The 17,914-nt window shown below is 46.8% G+C and overlaps 1 protein-coding gene across 2 annotated transcripts in view; it reads right to left on the bottom strand.

Annotated features, from left to right (window-relative positions):
- The window catches only part of GKAP1 (G kinase anchoring protein 1), an 863,343-nt gene that overhangs the window by 736,434 nt on the left and 108,995 nt on the right, over positions 1-17,914 (bottom strand). For both annotated transcript variants that reach the window (XM_086961315.1, XM_086961316.1), the window contains exons 2-3: positions 16,575-16,849; positions 6,161-6,304 (exon numbers count right to left, since the gene is read on the bottom strand). In XM_086961315.1, the coding sequence (XP_086817441.1) occupies positions 6,161-6,304; positions 16,575-16,802 (372 nt within the window). In that variant the 5' untranslated portion in view covers positions 16,803-16,849. The remainder of the gene's footprint in view (positions 1-6,160; positions 6,305-16,574; positions 16,850-17,914) is intronic.

Below are 17,914 nucleotides of genomic sequence, written 5' to 3'. Positions count from 1 at the left end.
CGGGAGTAGCACCCCTGACCCCTCTCCTGCTCTGGAACCACCTCTATCGCTCCCTTTCGAAACAGAGCCAGGACTTCCTCCTGCAGGAGAAGCAGGTGGTCCTCCGAGCAATAACCTTGGCAAGGAGGGTAATTGGGAGGGAACTCCTGAAAAGGAAGTGCATACCCATTCTCTACGAGATTGAGAACCCAAAGATCTGATGTAACCGATTCCCAATCTCGTAGAAAGTGAGTAAGCCGACCCCCTACTGGCCCTACATGATCCAGAATGGTGGATCTAGGGCTGCTTTGCTGATGCGGGTGGGGGTTGGGCATTATTGGAGGAAGTGGAGGAAGAGGAGACTTGACGTCCACGACCACGACCCCTCTGTCTACCTCTATAGGACTTATATAGAGGGTTCTGCTGCTGCTGCTGTTGTTGGCCCTGCTTGAAGGGACGAAAAGAAGATTTACCAAAACCCTTGAATTTTCTAGCTGCAGACCCTCTCATCTGCAGACCCAACGATCTCGCAGTGGCACGGCTGTCTTTAAACCTTTCCAAGGCCACATCTGCCTTCTTACCAAAAAGGCCAGATCCTTCAAAGGGTAAGTCCAACAAAGTAGATTGTACATCCGCTGAGAAATCAGATGACTTCAACCATGCGGCTCTCCTAGTTGCAATGGATGAGCCCATAATTCTGGCAACTGAATCCACAGTGTCCATGCCGCTTTGGATGACCATGCGGGCCGCAGCCTGAGTGTCAGAGATGACTTCATTAAAGTTTTTTCTATCCTCCTCAGGAAGTTTTGGTGACAACTGCTTCACTGAGTCCATCAGCGCGTGCACATATCTACCTAAAAGGCAAGTGGCATTTGACGACTTTAGAGCCATGCTCCCAGAAGAGAAAGTCTTCTTCGCAGCCTGATCCACTTTCTTAGACTCTTTGTCAGCAGGCACTTGAGGGAAGGAGCCTGCCGCCCTATTAGAACAAGCCGCCTGAACCACAAGACTTTCCGGAGACGGATGCGTAGAAAGAAATGCAGGGTCATCAGGAGCCACCCTATAGCGCCTTGCAATAACCCTTGAAACTGCAGGAGCAGACAACGGCCTCTTCCAAATTTCCTTAATTGGATCTGACAAGGCATCAGTAAACGGCAAAGTTGGCTCCACAATTGAGGATGGAGAATGCAGGACTTCCGTGAGAATGTTGGGCTTGTACTCCACTGTGGGCAGCTTTAAGTTAAGAAGCTCAGCAGCCTTCCTAATAACCACGTGATAAGGAGCCACGTCCCTTGATGGTGCATCAGAAGTCGAAGGCAGACCCCACTCGGGAGAGAGTTCCAGACCACTAGCATCCCGAAGCTCTTCGAAGTCATCACCATGATCAGGAAGCTCGCCTTCCTCCACATCTGAACTCTCATCATCCTTTTGCTCGAGAAGACGCTGAGCTCTTCGCCTCGACCACTCCATTCGAATCGAAGTCGACGGATCCGGTAACGACTCCGACGGAGCCGGTTCCGACGTCGCTCGAGGAACCGAAGCAGGAGGACGAGAGTCAAGAACAGGTGTGGCACCTCGATCTCGACTGCGAGGTCGATCCGGAGTCGGCGAAGCCGCATGCGGAGTCGAGGACCTCGGTGGAGCCGTACCGAGCCAAGGTGAAATAGGCGCCGGCATGAAAGGCATAAATGGAGCAGGGGCATACGACTGAGGAATACCCAGGTTGTACGATAACGGACCCATGGGGCCACCAGGCGCTCCAGCGGGGTACATCGCCCTAGAATAAACTCCAAACATCGCATTGAGAAAATGCGAGGGATCCTGCCCAGGACCAGGGAAGGAAGGGTACGGACCTACCGGATGTTGCAATGGAGGCCGACCCGACACATCCTCACCCTGACCTTCTGGATTCACAGGAGTCTCCACCGAAGCCGGTTCTTGAGTCACCTCCTCTTCTTCATGGTCCGAGGAAACCGGCTCCGGGTCTGGCTCCGGCGCCGGAGAACCCACTCTAGACAAAGCAGGTGAAGGAGAGACAAAGTCCTTACGGTGTTTGTGAGACTTTCTCTTCGAGTCAGAGGAATCCTTCCCCGAATGATGTCTCGAACTGTGCTTCCTCCTCTTATGTTTTCTCCTCGAAGAGCTCGAAGCATGCCCGGAAGCCGACTTAGATCTAGACCTAGACCTTTCTCTGGACTTCGACTTCGCCTTGGACCTCGAGTCGTCTCTAGACCTCGAACCCGCTCTGGACCTCGACGCCGATCTCGACCTCGACCGAGACCTTTGCTTCGACTTCGATCTCCGTGACGTAGATCTCGAAAGTCGCCCAGTGTCCTTTTTCACCTTCGCCAAGAGCAACTTTGCTTCACGCTCCCGAAGCGCCTTCGGATTCATCTTGAAACAGGACTCGCAGTTCTTGACGTCGTGGCCCGATCCAAGACACCACAAACAATCCTTATGCGGGTCAGTGATAGACATCATGCGGGCACAAGACCTACATGGCTTAAAGCCTGTTTTCCTCGACGACATCTCCGGAGAAGAACAAAGTCGCAAGAGAGAAATAGTGACAAATATTAGTCAGAAAGATACTAGGTATCGCTGAAGATCCCGAAAACCGTTAGCGTCGGAGACGCGGAAAAAAGGGAACTGACGTCATCACGCCGGCGTGGGCCTAATATGGGGTCGGTGACGTCAGACGGAGTCGCGCGCGATGCCGTGCTCCTGTGACGTCGCCCACGACGGCGTGCTACGAAGAAAATTTCCGAACGTTGCTGACGCAAGGGGGATATTCACAAGGTGAGGAATCCACACGGCAGATGTATCTATCAGAAACTTGTTTATCAGATTGACTATTTGTATTATTGTTTAACTGATTGTGTATGCTCTCTCTTTTATCTACTTTATTTTTACTACCCATTTACTACCTCAACTATCTGTCGCTCAAAAGCTTGTTAATTGCTCTCTTGTTTTTACTCCCCCCTTTGTTGTAAAGCGCTCTGATATCTGCAAAGATCTTGTTCGCGCTATATAAAACTCTAAAAATAAATAAAATAAATATGCATTTGAAAGAGCCAGATGTGCCATTTAATGAGTAATTTCAGAGGTGTAATTTTAACATCTTGAGGAAGGACATTCTAATGTTTGTACTCATTGGTGTCAGAAGACTAAATATTTTTTTTAAACCTAAAGAACACAAAGATGCTGAAGGACTAATGTAGGTGCTGAAGTGGCTCCGAACGTAGGCACAGAAGCATGTGGTTTCTATAGAGCAGTAGCCCTTTTGAAGAGTGGCATTGAGATCTACACTACAACCCTTACCACATGAATTTGGTTTTTATGGCTAATCCTGATCTTAACTACTAGGTGGGCTTTGAAAGAGATAGGCAGAAAGGGATAACATCAGGGCAGCCCTAAACATAATGGGGGGGGGGGGGGGTGGACAAGATGGGGGCGGAGTAGCAGCCTCTCTCTGGAGCTCCGCCATGAGTGGCCTTTAAAGCACCATTTAGACAGAAGCAGCTTGTCGCCTGCGAGGTGGCGGTGTGGGCACCTGCTCATCGTGCATCCCTGCAGGAGTGCAACTTGTCCCAGAGAAACGAATTTCAGCGATGACGGTGCCTAAGAATCGGAGGCAAAGGTCCGTGGCCATAGGTTAGGAGTGGCCTAACTGAGCTAGAGGCAGGTGGGTCACTGAATGAAGTGGCAGAGTGCGGCTGAGGCGGAACAACACATGCAGGCTGACAGGAGGCAGGAGCTACGGACAAGAGAAAGGTGGCTGCGATAACAACGACGTTGTAGCTTACTACGAGGCAGTGACTGCTGGAGAGGCTCCGGAGGTCCCGAACCTCATGACCGTGCGAGTCCTGAAGTGGCCCTCGGAGGTGGAATATTGAGGCTGGGCAGCATATCTTCCAAGTGAGTCGGGTGTGCGATGAAACACCTTGGACAGCCCTCTCCCTCCCTTCCTCAATTGCATTCTTGTTTAACTAGGACAGCAGAATACATGTCTGTGCGCTAACTCCATAAATTCCCTAAAGCTTGTCAAAACACAAGTTTTCCTTTAACCGCAACCTTGTAGGTAAGGGTTCTACTTCCAGGTGAACTCTTCACCTCTCTCTCATCAGCACAAGATTTTGGCCTGCAGTGTTCTTTCACCACATATAGCTGTGTGAGGCTTTCAACTGCCGTCTACTGTTTTGCCATGATTCCATATTTCACATTTCCTAGAACAGTCGACTAGCTTCGGGAGTGTGATGGAGAGGCATGGAAACGCCTTCGCGCCTTCTCAGGTGTACGAGAGTGGGGGGAGGGGTAGAGTTCTGCTTCGATATCTTATGTTTTTACTTTGACTTACCCGAAGATTTAGAATGACAATCCGTCTCTGGACCTAATTCTGAACCATGACCAACCTTTGGACTTGGACCAGTCTAGCCACAGAGTCTTCCAAACGTATTAGCTTCGTCAAGCGGTTCTGAATGGTCTTCGGATTCAAAACTGCACAGTTATTGCAGGCCTTACAGTTGGGGCCCGACCCCAGGCACACCTGATGTTGATCGGTCACACACATTAGTTTGTAACAGTCATTACAAGGTGTAAACCCTGCTGTCTTAGGGGGTGACATTTTCCTAGCACACTTTGTAAAATTGAGGTAAACGAGTCTCAAAAGAGACAAGAGGCAGTTCTGGATCTGCATCCGGTGGCACAGTAAGAAAATGGCGACAGTGTGCGTAAGTCGCATCTATATTGGTTCTACACTTTATTCCTGCGGCAGAACAACGTCAGGGTAGAGTCTCACGGTGCCACCTGATGGCAGGCAGGGGTAATGCTAAAATGTTTCCAAATCCAGCCTTACTGGGAAAATATTCTAAAGGTAAGGAATGCGCAGTTAGAAGTTTCCATCAAAAACTGCCTGCACATCATCCAGACCTGAATGTCCAGCACCTACCTGAAGCTCAACCCAATGTAGAAAGAATTCCTGTTACTTGCCAAGAAGAACAAATAAAAAACATAAACTTGGATAAATGACATGATTCTTGATGGCTTCAGACCCAACTTTTCCCAAAAGCCACATCACTTGGATTCACCATGGACACCAACCTCACCCTCAAGGAACTAATTGCCAAAAAAACAAAGACAGGCTGATACCAGCTCTCTCTTGTAAAGAAAGAGCAACAGTTTCTTCCAGCGCAACATCAAAACTGCTGTTCAAACACTTATACCTGGTTGGTGATAATGTCCTACTTTATGGCCTATAAGATTGCACATGAGGAAAAGGGTCAAGACTGATTTTCATATGACTGGGTCCAAACTGGGGTGGCATAGTGAGCAAAAGAAAGATGGATTAAACCCAAATATGTGACTGGGATGAGTAGTTGGAAAGTTTCAGCACTCACTCCATCATCTTGCTGTGTTTGCCCTAAGAGGCCAAGGGTATGCTCAGGTGTGGGTCCCTTGCTTGCTGTGCCATTGAATTCAAGCTAGCCAGGCTGATAAGGGTAATACCCGAAACCGGTCCCAGGATGCTTGTATCCGGTCCAGGGAGGACCTGGCCTGGCAGTTCGGGATGGACTGTTCCCATGAGGAACAGGGTGAAGACTGATTTGCATATGGCTGGTCCAAACTTGGGTGGCACAGTGACTTAAAGAACGATGGATTAAACCCAGATCTGTGACTGGGGGTGAGTGGTTGAAACGTTTCAGCACTCAATCCATCATCTTGTTGTGTTTGCTATGTTTCCCTTGCTGAGCCACATCATGTTCAAAACCAGCTGCATCATTTACAAATCATGACCAGCACCCCTGCTTATCCTGCAGACAAGCTCACCGTATTTGGTCGTTCTCAGTGCATACACAGCCGAGATACCATCAGACTGCAGACTAAGAAGTGTAAAAAAAGAAAAATCAAGGCAGCAAGCCTTTTCCATTTATGTAGCCAGGATCACATCCATCAGGATCATCCCATCTCTGCTACAATTTAGGAAAGAGTTGAAGACTCACCTCTTCAAAAACACGACATCACAATACACTAACGCTACACAACCAAGCTGCCTCTCTTATCACTTTATGTCAGTCTTTGACCCTGTATAGTGTTGTGATGCCTTTTCACTAGGTTTCCGTAATAGAAATACCATATACACCCATGTACAGCTCAAACAATGAAAACATGGTTTCTTTAAAATCACCTGTTCATCTTTTTGCTGCCACTGTTGCCAATCGTCTTCATGAGGCTGTTTCTGCACCACATTGGGAAACACTTGCTCAGGCAGAGCACCTTGGATTCCTTGGGTTGATTTCGGAGGAATTTTTTTGAAAGCAAGATTTCTAAGCTACAATACAGGAATAAGATGAAGGGGTCAAAAAAAGAACACAACTGTGATAACATGAAAGAAAATAAAACCACGGTTTCATATGACTGTATTTAAAACACAATAGTGATTTTTTTTAATTACAAATATGTGCGAAAAACTCAGAACTGAAGATATGTTTGTCAAAATCTTTTTTAGCGTACCATGAGGCAAGCAGGAGTTAGTGGGCCCAACTGTGGGAATGGAGGCCATTTACTGTTGATGTCCCAGGGCCGCCCTATTATTGGTTTGAGCAACTGCACCACGTAGCCCTTCAGTCCTTGGCTCTCTGTGGTTTGTGCAAGTCTAGCAGTCCAAGGCTTCTTGGGTGGAGGTAGAAGCAAGGAGGACAAAGGCTCCTAACTCAAAAGTCTGGCAACTTCAATAAATTAATGTTAAGACAAATACTCATTTTATTCAAAAAAGCATTTATGCACACACAGAAAGCAAAATAAGGTACACACTAAATGATAACACATTTTTCTTATAAGGTCTGTATTTTACCACTGTCTGTGCAGACACTAGCGTCCGGCTCTTCTAGCGATAGGCATGGGTTATTCCCTACTTATGTGAGGCAATAACCAGGCTAGGTGCACTAGATAATACAAGTCTTAGAAGTCCCACAATAGATATTCAAAGTCCAAAAGGCCCAATGCCTTCTGAGCTTCAGTCAGATAGGATTCTCGCCCAAGCTCTCTGCTACTCTATGTTCAGTCTTATCAGCTTCCGCTTGAGATAAAACAGAAGACCTGCAAGCCTTCAACAGTGCTTGGCAGAGGTCTGCTGCATCTGTTGCAAGTGATGAGTGGCAGTCTTGTAGCGGCCATCTCAAGATCCGGACCTCGACAGACCTCCTCCGGTGTTATGGTATCTTTGGTCTGTGAAGTGAGACCTGGATGGTACTTGAGGCGGCATCCCTCTTTGGGTGACAACATTGCATAAGGTGAAAGCCCTCTCTTAAACTGTCACAGCACTGCGCGATGGTTCTTAAACATCATCATGCCCTCACCTGGTATATGGGGGTAGCTTTCCATGCACTCAAGGCGGCATCCTTCTCAGGGTTTTAACAGTGTAATCTTAAGGATTTTTGGTGCGACAGGCACAATAGCCATTGGGGCTCTCTGTTTGGAACAGCTTTGAATCATTTTACAAATGTTCTGCTAATTCAAGCCCACATTATGTAAAAAAAAAAATTATATTTAAACTTTCAGGAATGGGGGGGGGGAGGGGAATACAAAACCAGCTTTACTGGGGCCTCAATAATTCTTAGAATGACACTGGGTACTGAGAGAATGAGTGAGAAGTAGAGGTAGGTAAAAAGAGGGAGCCTGCTTGAGATAAAACCGCTAGATGTGAGAGAAGGAGAGAAAAAGATCACCTTCCCTGTGGGCACCTTTGAAGGTGGGGGCCCTGGACAATTGCCAATTTTGCCTAAGTCTTAAAACATTGCTGCTGCACAGAACAACGGCCATATCTTCACCACAGTGCTAAATTATGGCATCGGCCCTTAAGCTTCAATGCAACCCCCACCTGCCATTTGGGGCTGTAAGCATAATCGGACAACCCAATCAGTGTGACAGTATAATCTTCTCTGCAGCCCCCATTCCGACAGAGCAAAATCTCACATACTGCTTCCAGGTATACGGTCACTCCCTCCAAGCGGTGTCCTTCTCTTAACTGGGTCTGCTGATCTTGGGTCAGGAAGAAGCTTGTGCTCGTGGCTGAGTGGTCTTGATTCTGCTGGGTGAGGTCTCCTCACCCAGCATGAGAGCCTGGGTTGTGCTGGGCTTCTTCATGCTTCATCACAGAGCGGGTCACCTCCTTGACCCCATTTTCTCCAATATCACTGGTTGTTCCGCAGGCACGCCAATCCCTATGACCTGGACCGATCAACATTTAGTTACTCTGTCTATCCCGTGCACCTTGAGATCTGTAGCGGTACCTACCCCTTCAGTCCAGAAACGACCATGGAGAAAGCTTCATCTTGAAGACCTACACAATCTTCTGGCATTAAATCCTCCACCCCCTACCGAAGATTTAGACGTAAGCTATGACCAGTTCTGCCTTTGGATCACTCAGGCACTTGATACCTTGATCCCGGCCAGATGCACCAAGGCTCGCATCCACACAGCTAGCCCTTGGTATAACTCCGAATTAGCAAGCCTGAAATAAGAATGCAAAAAGGCAGAGAGGAGTTGGCGGAAAAACTATGATGCCAATCTAAAATTAGACTATGTCATGCTTCAAAAAACCTACCATCGTAAGATCTGCAGAATAAGGGCGGCATATTATGCCAAGGAAATCAACAACAGCTCTAACACCTCGAAAGCTGTATTCAAAATTTTGAAAGATCTTACCGCAAAGAAAACGGTCAATACCACTATCACCTCCCCTGACCTCTGTAATAATATGGCCAACTTCTTTACCAACAAGATCATGAAAATCTACGACACTTTTCCTAAAGGCCCGCAGCCATTGGCCATTTTTGATCCTACTAGGCCCTCTCTCTCCTCTCTACCCACGCTTGAGCGAGAGAGTTTCCAAAAAATCTGCAAAAAGATTAAATCGGGCTCCCCGGCAGATCCCCTTAAGCCGGATACCTTCTGTGAAGCCCATGAATCTATCACTGAGCACACCCGAGATATCATCAACCGGTCCCTTTCGACCGCTAAAGTTCCCTCCAAGTGGAAGCAGGCCTGGGTTTCTCCCATTCTAAAAAAACCCACTCTAGACCCCTCGCTCCCTGAGAATTTCAGACCTATCTCCCTGCTTCCCTGGCCTGCCAAAATTATCGAGGCACACGTCAATAACATTCTGACAGATTTCCTCCTCACCAATAACATCTTGGATGACTCTCAACACGGGTTTAGAGCTGGTCATAGCACCGAGACCGCCTTGCTCAGTGTTTCAGAGGACCTCCGTACCATCCTTGACACCGGAGGCACGGCAGCACTGGTCCTGTTGGACCTTAGTGCTGCCTTCGATACGGTGTCACACGAGGTCCTCCTGATGAGATTGGAGGAAATTGGTATCACAGGGTCAGCTCTGGGATGGTTTAGAGCCTTCCTTTTCAATAGGTCTTTTAGAGTCTCTACCCCTCCACACATCTCTGAGGAACATAACATTGGACAGGGAGTGCCGCAAGGCTCTTCCCTTTGCCCTACCCTGTTCAATGTATATGTCCGCCCCCTGGCAGAGGTGGCTAGAAGAAATGGACTTGCCCTGGTATCTTATGCAGACGATACCCAGTTGGTGGTGTCACTTATGGACAACAGTGGTCTGGAGGCACAACATTTCAAACAGACACTCACTGACATCACCAACTGGATGACGGCGAATTTTCTTCAATTAAACGCCGGGAAAACGGAGATTCTCCTCCTGGGCAAAAACACTTCGTCCTGGGGTGACAACTGGTGGCCGGATGCGCTAGGCCCATCCCCTACGCCTAAGGAATGTGTCAAAAACCTGGGAGTTTGGGTGGATTCTGCTCTAAAGTTCACGCACCACACAAAAAAGGTTGCCGCCACATGCTTTGGCGTCTTGCGTAACATCAGGCCATTCTGAAGTTCTTTGACTGCCGCACTCGCCAACTAATCGTCCAGGCGACCATCCTTTCCAGACTGGACTATGCCAGCTCCCTTTTATTGGGGGCTAATCTAGCTGAAATTACTAGATTGCAAAGAGTTCAGAATGCGGCTGCCAGGGCTCTGGTGGGTCTCCCGCGCCATTCCTCGGTATCTGGAACCCTGAAGAAACTGCACTGGCTCCCGGTGGGCAAAAGGGTCCAGTTCAAAGCATTGTGCCTCGCTTTCAAAATCCTTAAAACTTCCTCCCCCCCAATGCTTCGCCCACTCCTGTCAGAGTACATCCCTAGGAGATCGCTCCGGTCAGAGGGGCAGCATCTTGCGATCATTCCCCGCATCAGATTGGCCAGAATGGGCGGCCGCTCTTTTAGCTTCCTAGCGGCCAAGTTATGGAACAGTCTTCCTGAAGCTATCCGTGGGATACAAGATCTCCTAGCCTTCAGAAAGGCTGTTAAAACACACCTTTTTCAACAATAGCTTCACCCTTAGCGTCTCCACCTCACTGTAATCTGTATTCTGTCCTTCCGCAGCGCCGGGACGCCCCTTCGCTGGGGCAGCCGTGCGCTATACAAATCACCATAGCATAGCATAGCATAGCATGTGCAGGTTCAGTTTGACAATTAGGGAGTTGATAGCGGCCCTTTTATAATTCTTTTCCAGACACAAATGTTGATTAGTGCCCTGAGCCTGATTTAGATGGGTTACTCCATCACAAACATGACTGATAACCTGTCCTCTATATTGCAAGTGCTATTGGATAAAATTGCACTTGTAATACGGCAGACAGGATACCAGTCCTGTTTATGACGGAGTAACCGGTCTTCCAAACTCTAAATCAGGCCAGCTGTCTTTAAAGTTTGTTTTCTAGGGGTTGCCCACTTTGAATTCTCCATTCCTTCATCCTGTTCTTCTCAGAGAACAGTCTATCACAGTAAGAGTGTCTCCTAATCTCATACCCCCAAACACAGGCCATGAGAATGACCTCACATCTGGGTATCAGCCTCAGTGATATATGTATCAAAGGGTTACAATGGCCCCTAAGCCCTACTTTTTATAAAACCCTTATCAGCCCCATCTCATTTCTGAAATGTGTCCAGGACCCTTTGACCAGAGACCACTTTTCTTTAGAATCAAGAAACCCTTTTAATGAGTACTGAAGAGAATGGCTCTTTCTTTCTCAAGTATGTGCGGCTCTTACAGTAGGTGTTGACCAACCATCTCTCAGGAATTCAGCAATCCACAAATCTGTTAGGGAGCTCCTCTACATCTCTGGACACATCCCAGATGTAATTTTTGCAAATCCAGAACTAGTTACCTTTCATAATGAGTGCCGGACCAGATCCCCCTAGATCTCAAACCCCCTACCCTCAACACAAGAAGAGAATAAGAAAGGGAGAGAGAATAAAGTATAAAGAGAAGGACAATATGAGAGAGCAGGAAGAGAAGTGGGAAAGAAACGGAAAAAAGTGGGGAATTTAGAAGCTAACGTATGAGAACGAAAGGAAGCCTAAAAAGAGGCCAAGGGAAAGACTTCCAGAAAGGGGTTGCAAAGAGGACATACAGGAGAACATAAAAGCAAGATTGAAGACAGCGGAAAAGTGGAAGGGGCAAGGTAGAGAGGGGAGGAGACTGAATTGAGGGAAGACAGGGCAAAAAAAAGAGATGGTTGAGGGAAAGGAGCGACAGAGGGAGAGGATTGGAGGGAATGAAAATAAGCAAGGGTGCCTCATGCTGAAAGTTTTAAAAAAAAAAAGGCATGCAGGCTGCAGCAGTAGGGACGTCTGAGAGGTAGAGAGAGGCAGTCTGCTCATTTCCAAGCACTACACTTGTGCTCTTGGCACGTCCCTGCGCGCTCCCGCAAGGTGGATGCCGCCACAAGCACGAGTGTGTGCTTGAAAATGAGCAGAGCAACGGCTAAAGGCCCTCCTATGCAGCACACGCGCGCTGCATAGGAGAGACCTAAAATCGAGCCTCATTTCTACTAATTCAGGTATATTCTGAAACATCAGCACAGTTGTGTGCTGAAAAAACAAACAAAAACACATCCTACACTCTCCAAAAACTAAAACAAAAACACATCCTACACTCTCTCCTCTACATGGATACTAGGCAGGATTGTCACAAATTCTCTAAATTGAGATCAGAGAACGAAAAGTAAACACCAAGCTCCCTTGGAAGAGAGAACTTGCCATTTAGATTTTAACTTTGAATGCACAGCAAATGTGACGAGATAAGAACAAGATTGAAAGGCCTGTTTACAGAAAGAGTTAGTGGAAGAAAATAGTGAACAAGTTTTTGGGCAATGCGTGGGACAAACTCAAGCTGGACAGCCTAAGCTCATAAAGCCAGGAAATAGAAAGCCAGAAAATGTGTTACAATCCACAAAGCCAATGGTAAGCAATAGGCGGAACACATTCCTAGGTCAGCTTTCTGAATGTCCATAAAATGTCTTTAGCATAAGACCTAAAAAGCAGGTATTTCAATCGGGCACTCAAATTACAATGCCAAGCATTTTACTTCTATTTTTGTACAGTCTGACACCTAGAACCTTACAGTGACTCCTAGAGAGACATTTATATCGGACATAAAGTATTGTTCTGCAAAACTGTAAAGGAATGAGGAGCTTATACGGGCCCATAGAGAGGACAAAGAGAAAAATCAACTTTGAAGATTAGTTTTAAAACCTTATGTAAAGTAGGAAGGGGGTAATTTGATGGTTTGTTTTCCATCTCTATAGTCTATAAATATTACTGACAAAATGAGCGAAAAATAACCAAACAGAACAAGTCAACAGACAACACTAGGCTGTACCCTGGTATCAGTAAGCATTTTCCTACACTTGGGAACTGGACCTGGAAACTAGTAAAGGCTGGGCCCTCACACAAGGTTGCACACTTCATCACAAGGCCTGCTCCTCTACTTGCTATTTGTTAGCAGTAGTTGGTGGTTGAACTTCCACAAAGGTTAGAGCTCTTAGTACACTGGAAGAGTGCTTGAACATCACACCTATTCCACTTCTTAAATCACATTTTGATGTGAAACCACAAGTATGTGGTGCTATGAAAAGGTCCCTTAGAGATTAAAACTAACTAAAGTTGACTGGATTAAATGTTTAGTCTTGTCACTGTTTGTCAGCATCCAAAACAACAAGCATTTGCAATGCAATAGGTCTCGCAGTTACAAGAGTTAAAGCAATTGGCATTGTAAATGACAATGCTTTTTATTTATGTTTTTAAAACAAAAACAAATATAAAAGGCATTGTTATTTGCAATGTCAATAGCTCAAACTCGCGTAAATGCTAGACGTATAGCATAGCAAATGCTTGTTTAAAGGATGTTCTTTGCCTGCACTAGTCTAGCCCTGCCCATGGCACTTAATTCGTCACAAACATAATTAGCAAGCCCCAGGGTATTTCACAAGAGGCCGTTCTTCCAAGTGCCTGTAACACTGTTACTGTCAAACCATCACACTGCAGCAGTTGTGACAATTTGGATTATTTCATGTCACAGAAGCTGTAAAAATGATGCGCTGTGATATTGGGTGGGTGACCGGAGATGCGTGTAGAGCACTTGGTCTGTTGGCCTCTTTACCACTCGTCTGTGGTGCAAGGCTGGAAGGACATTGATTGCAACGCCATCAGTGGTGACCTATGAAGGGATGCATTGTGGGAGTTTCCTCGTCTGACAACTAGACATCTACTCACCTGAACCGCATTCATTACCAAAACTGCACTCACCCGAACCTCATTCCTTACCAGAAACGCAGTCACCCAAACCTCATTCCTTACCAGAAACGCAGTCACCCGAACCTCATACATTTCCAGAAACGCATTCACCCGAACCGCACATATTACCAGAACCCCACTCACCCCAACCTAATTCATTACCAGAACCCCACTCAACCCAACCTAATTCATTACCAGAACCACTCTCACCTGACCCCTACTCATCATCTGAACCTCACCCACCGGAACCTCACCCACCGGAACATCACTCACCCAAACATCATTAATTCATTACCAGACCTCACTCATGAGGACCTCTCATTACCAGAACCTCATTTATTAGCAGAACCTTGCTCACCTAAAACTCATTCATTATCAGAACTTAACTCACCCAAACCTCTCCCACCCGAACCTCACTCACCAAAACCTCATTCATTCTCAGAACCTCCCTCTTTATCAGAACCTCATTCATTACCAAAGCCTCACTCACCCAAATCTCGTTCATTATTTGAACCTCACTCATTAGCAGAAGCTCAGTCAGTCGAACCTCGATTATTACCAGACCCTAACTCACCTGAACCTCACTCATTACCAGAACGCCACCCACCCAAACCTCACTCATTACCAGAACCCCGAACTTCACTCATTACCAGGACTATCATTACCTCTAGGGCGGTGTAGCGCGGGAGACGTGCGCTGGTGAGTAAAGTTTATCTGGATACATGGTATTTCCTGGGTGCATGTAAAAAGGTTTTCTGCATTTTTCTGCCACACATTTTTGTAGTTGTCCAAGTTTTTCTTACACTCCAAGAAGTTGGTGGAAGCCAAGACCTGCGGATACCCCAAGAGCCGGGGGGAGGGAGGGGGGGGGGGGGGGGGGTCATGAGGGCAGCGGACAGTCTTTAAGACGTCAGACTGGGAGCCTTCGCTGTGTGGTGTGTCAATTGTTGGCGTGTGATGAGTTGTTAGGTACACTGCGTGACCCGAGCAAGAGCACAACACACTGCAGTGCGTGGGGATCCGCGCTGGGTGTAGTTGAGGGGGTCACAAGGGCAGGGGTGAGGCGTTAGGACATCAGAGGGACAGGAGCCTCTGATGTGTGCTCGGGGATCCGGGCTGGGTGTAGTGGAGGGAATGGGGGCGTGGGGTCACAAGGCCAGGGGTGAGGAGTTAGGACACCAGCAGGCCGGGAGCCTCGGATATGTGGTGTGTGAAGTGTTAGTATGTAATGTTTTGGTAGGTACAGTGCGTGACCCGTGCAGGAGCACAACACACTGCTGTGCGCGGGGATCTGCGCTGGGTGTAGTGGGGGTGCAGGGTCCCCCAGTTTACTCGTGGTCCTGTGCCTTCCATCCCTACCATGACCCCGGATTGAGGACCCCATTCTTGTGGCTGTAAATACCGCGGCTGATTGCGAAATTTACCACGCGCTAATCCACCCGGAGCCTTAAACACAATCTTAAACGAAGAGACAGGAAGGCAGCCACAAAATGAGGCACCCCCCCAGCGAAAACACAAAAACACAGGGTAGGGAGGACGCAAAGAGGTTGTTAATGTGCCGGACACAAGCGAGTCAACCCCAGGGTGACATTTCACATGCTCATATCTGCCTTAAGGTGTAGCGCACTCAGAGGCGGCCATACAAGGCCCCATGGGATTAGAGCGCGTGCATTGTGTGCGGCATCACATCCCTCCTTATCAGGGCAGTAGGGCTGTGTCTCCCCCCTAAAACCCCCTTCCCCACAGCCCACGATATGAGGGTGGTGGGGGAATGGAGGTATGCCTTGTGGCGTGTTAAGAAACTGTCCTCATTACGCTACTGCCCGGTCTCCTTTTCGTCCAGCCCATCCGGGGTGGATCCTTTATTGCTAGAGATAAGAAATTGCTTTACGACAGCCGTGAAGCAGACTATCCAGTCCGGATGAAAAGGCGAAAGGGCGGCAACAAAAAACATCCTTTTCAATGGGAAGCCAGCATTTAGCAGAAACGCTGATGCTACCCACTGAAAAGGATGGGCAGGGCTTCAAGTCTTCTGAAATATACTCATCCACAATATCTCTCGCCGAGCGAGCAGCGCATGCGCTGCAACGCTAGGCGAGACCTAAAAAGGGCAGTTATTACCCTTGTTGTTTACTTTGTTTTCATATGTCATGCCATTAACAACCATAGTAAGGTCTGAGGCATTTCTTCAGTACTAGGGGGTCACTTTACACCTATAACAAGGCAGTGATCTTTATTTTTTCCCTTTTGAAATATATTTAAATTAGGTCAGGCAAAAAAAAGTAATTCCTGTTTCTACCATCTGGGGTCAGTGATATTTTCTCAGTAAAAGATTGTTTTAGATCAGTCTCAATTTATCGAATTAAGTAATCAACAACCGATAAGTGACTATTTACAGTGTCTGAATTCGACATGCATCACATGCCAATTTTCTTTTTATTAACGTATTTTTACATTGATTTTTCCTATGATCTGTACTAGAGAGAGGAATATGTAGCATGTGCAGGGCATTCACACTTAAGCAGAAAACGCAGAGGCCCACTATCACATTTTTCCAGTAGCTCCGTTTATAGGTCCTGAAGATAATGTTATGTCAGAATACATTTCCAGTCAAATAATCTACAGATTGTAAATAAGCATGTGATAAAACATTTTTTTTTTAAATGACTAACGTTTGTAGTACAGTTGAAAATGTTATCAACAACAAAATTCTACAGAGTAAGTTAGAATGGCCTTACATTAGGGTTGCATTACACTGTTGCAAGTAATACATGCTCAGAATGCATCGAAAACGGAATGATAGTTTGTCAATACAAAAATTAGGGTCGTATGAACAAGTTGGGTTTATACAAAATCTTTAACTCACAAATCATCTAAAAAATACATGAAAGCCACACCTCCCCTGAATGCAGTGTGAAAAAGCCATGGCATAGTCAAATGTACCTCATTAGCCTCGCTCTGCTGTTGCTCCTTCTTTTTTCTCCTCTTTTCTTTCTTCTTCTCATTGGCGTTGGACTTTGTACCACTAGCTCCTGCATTACGAGACTTGCTTGTCGTCTGGCCCAACTGGCATTTGCCAGATTCTGAGTCGGAATCACTGCCACTGTCCACTTGAAGCAAAGCAAATCTGGAAGCCGTGGTGGGGACTGAGCTAATTACAGCTGAGGCCATTGTAAGGTAACGTCAGAGAAGGCACAAAATTCCTGAGTACTGAGATCCTGAAATTAAATTTAGAACAGATGAAATTCTTAAACAATCATGTGTCTTGCATATTTCAAATTCTCACTAATATTCACAGGTATGTGGTACTCAGATACTTCGCACGTTTGCTTCTGCCAATTTGTTGAATGTTCTCGTGCTTTGTGGTAAAATGCTTGTTACTTTACTATCACCCAACAAAAATCATCTTTTTACCAACAATTGCAACAAGCAACCGCATCCCCTAGTATCTGTGGTTGACAATTATATAAATTTGTGCAATCCAGGTAGTCCCATTAGTAAGGTCAGAGTGACTTGCGATGTATGCTCAGTGTACCTATTACACTTGTTAGTCTCGCTTCCATTTATAGTGACCAGGGAGCTGGGGGGTATTGCTGCTATATGAACAAGTTACTTACCTTCGGTAACGCTTTTTCTGGTAGATACTATATCTGCCTGTGGATTCCTCACCTTGTGAATATCCCCCTTGCGCCAGCAACATTCGGAAATTCTTTTCGTAGCCTCGCGCCGACGTGGATAGGACGTCACAGAGACACGGCTCCGCTCGCGACTCCGCTGACGTCACCGACGCCTATAATAGGCCCACGCTGGCGTGATGACATCAGTTCCGCCCTTTTTTCCGTGCCATCGAGGCACACGGACGGACCAATGACAGTAGTAATATACACAGTATACACAAAAAACAATTGCCAAGGAGAAAAACACAGTGTGGAGCAAATGCAAGAATGCAAATAAAACAACTCCTTAACAATCCAATATATTAACAATATAATACAGTAACCCTGGTAAAGAAGAGTGGACAACGGGGAGGCGGGTGGGTCAGTGAGGAATCCACAGGCAGATATAGTATCTACCAGAAAAAGCGTTACCGAAGGTAAGTAACTTGTTCTTCTGATAGATACATCTGCCGTGTGGATTCCTCACCTTGTGAATAGAGTCCCACAGCAGTCCCCACTCCCGGAGGAGGGTGTCCACTCTTCTAAACCAGGAAATCCTGAAGGACAGAGTGCGCAAAGTGACCGTCCCTCCTCACTTCGGTATCCAAGCAGTAGTGCTTCGCGAAA

Source organism: Lissotriton vulgaris, chromosome 3_1 (assembly GCF_964263255.1).
Source record: "Lissotriton vulgaris chromosome 3_1, aLisVul1.2, whole genome shotgun sequence".
In the NCBI taxonomy this organism is placed as follows: domain Eukaryota; kingdom Metazoa; phylum Chordata; class Amphibia; order Caudata; family Salamandridae; genus Lissotriton; species Lissotriton vulgaris.
This window is presented reverse-complemented; position numbering and strand designations above follow the sequence as displayed.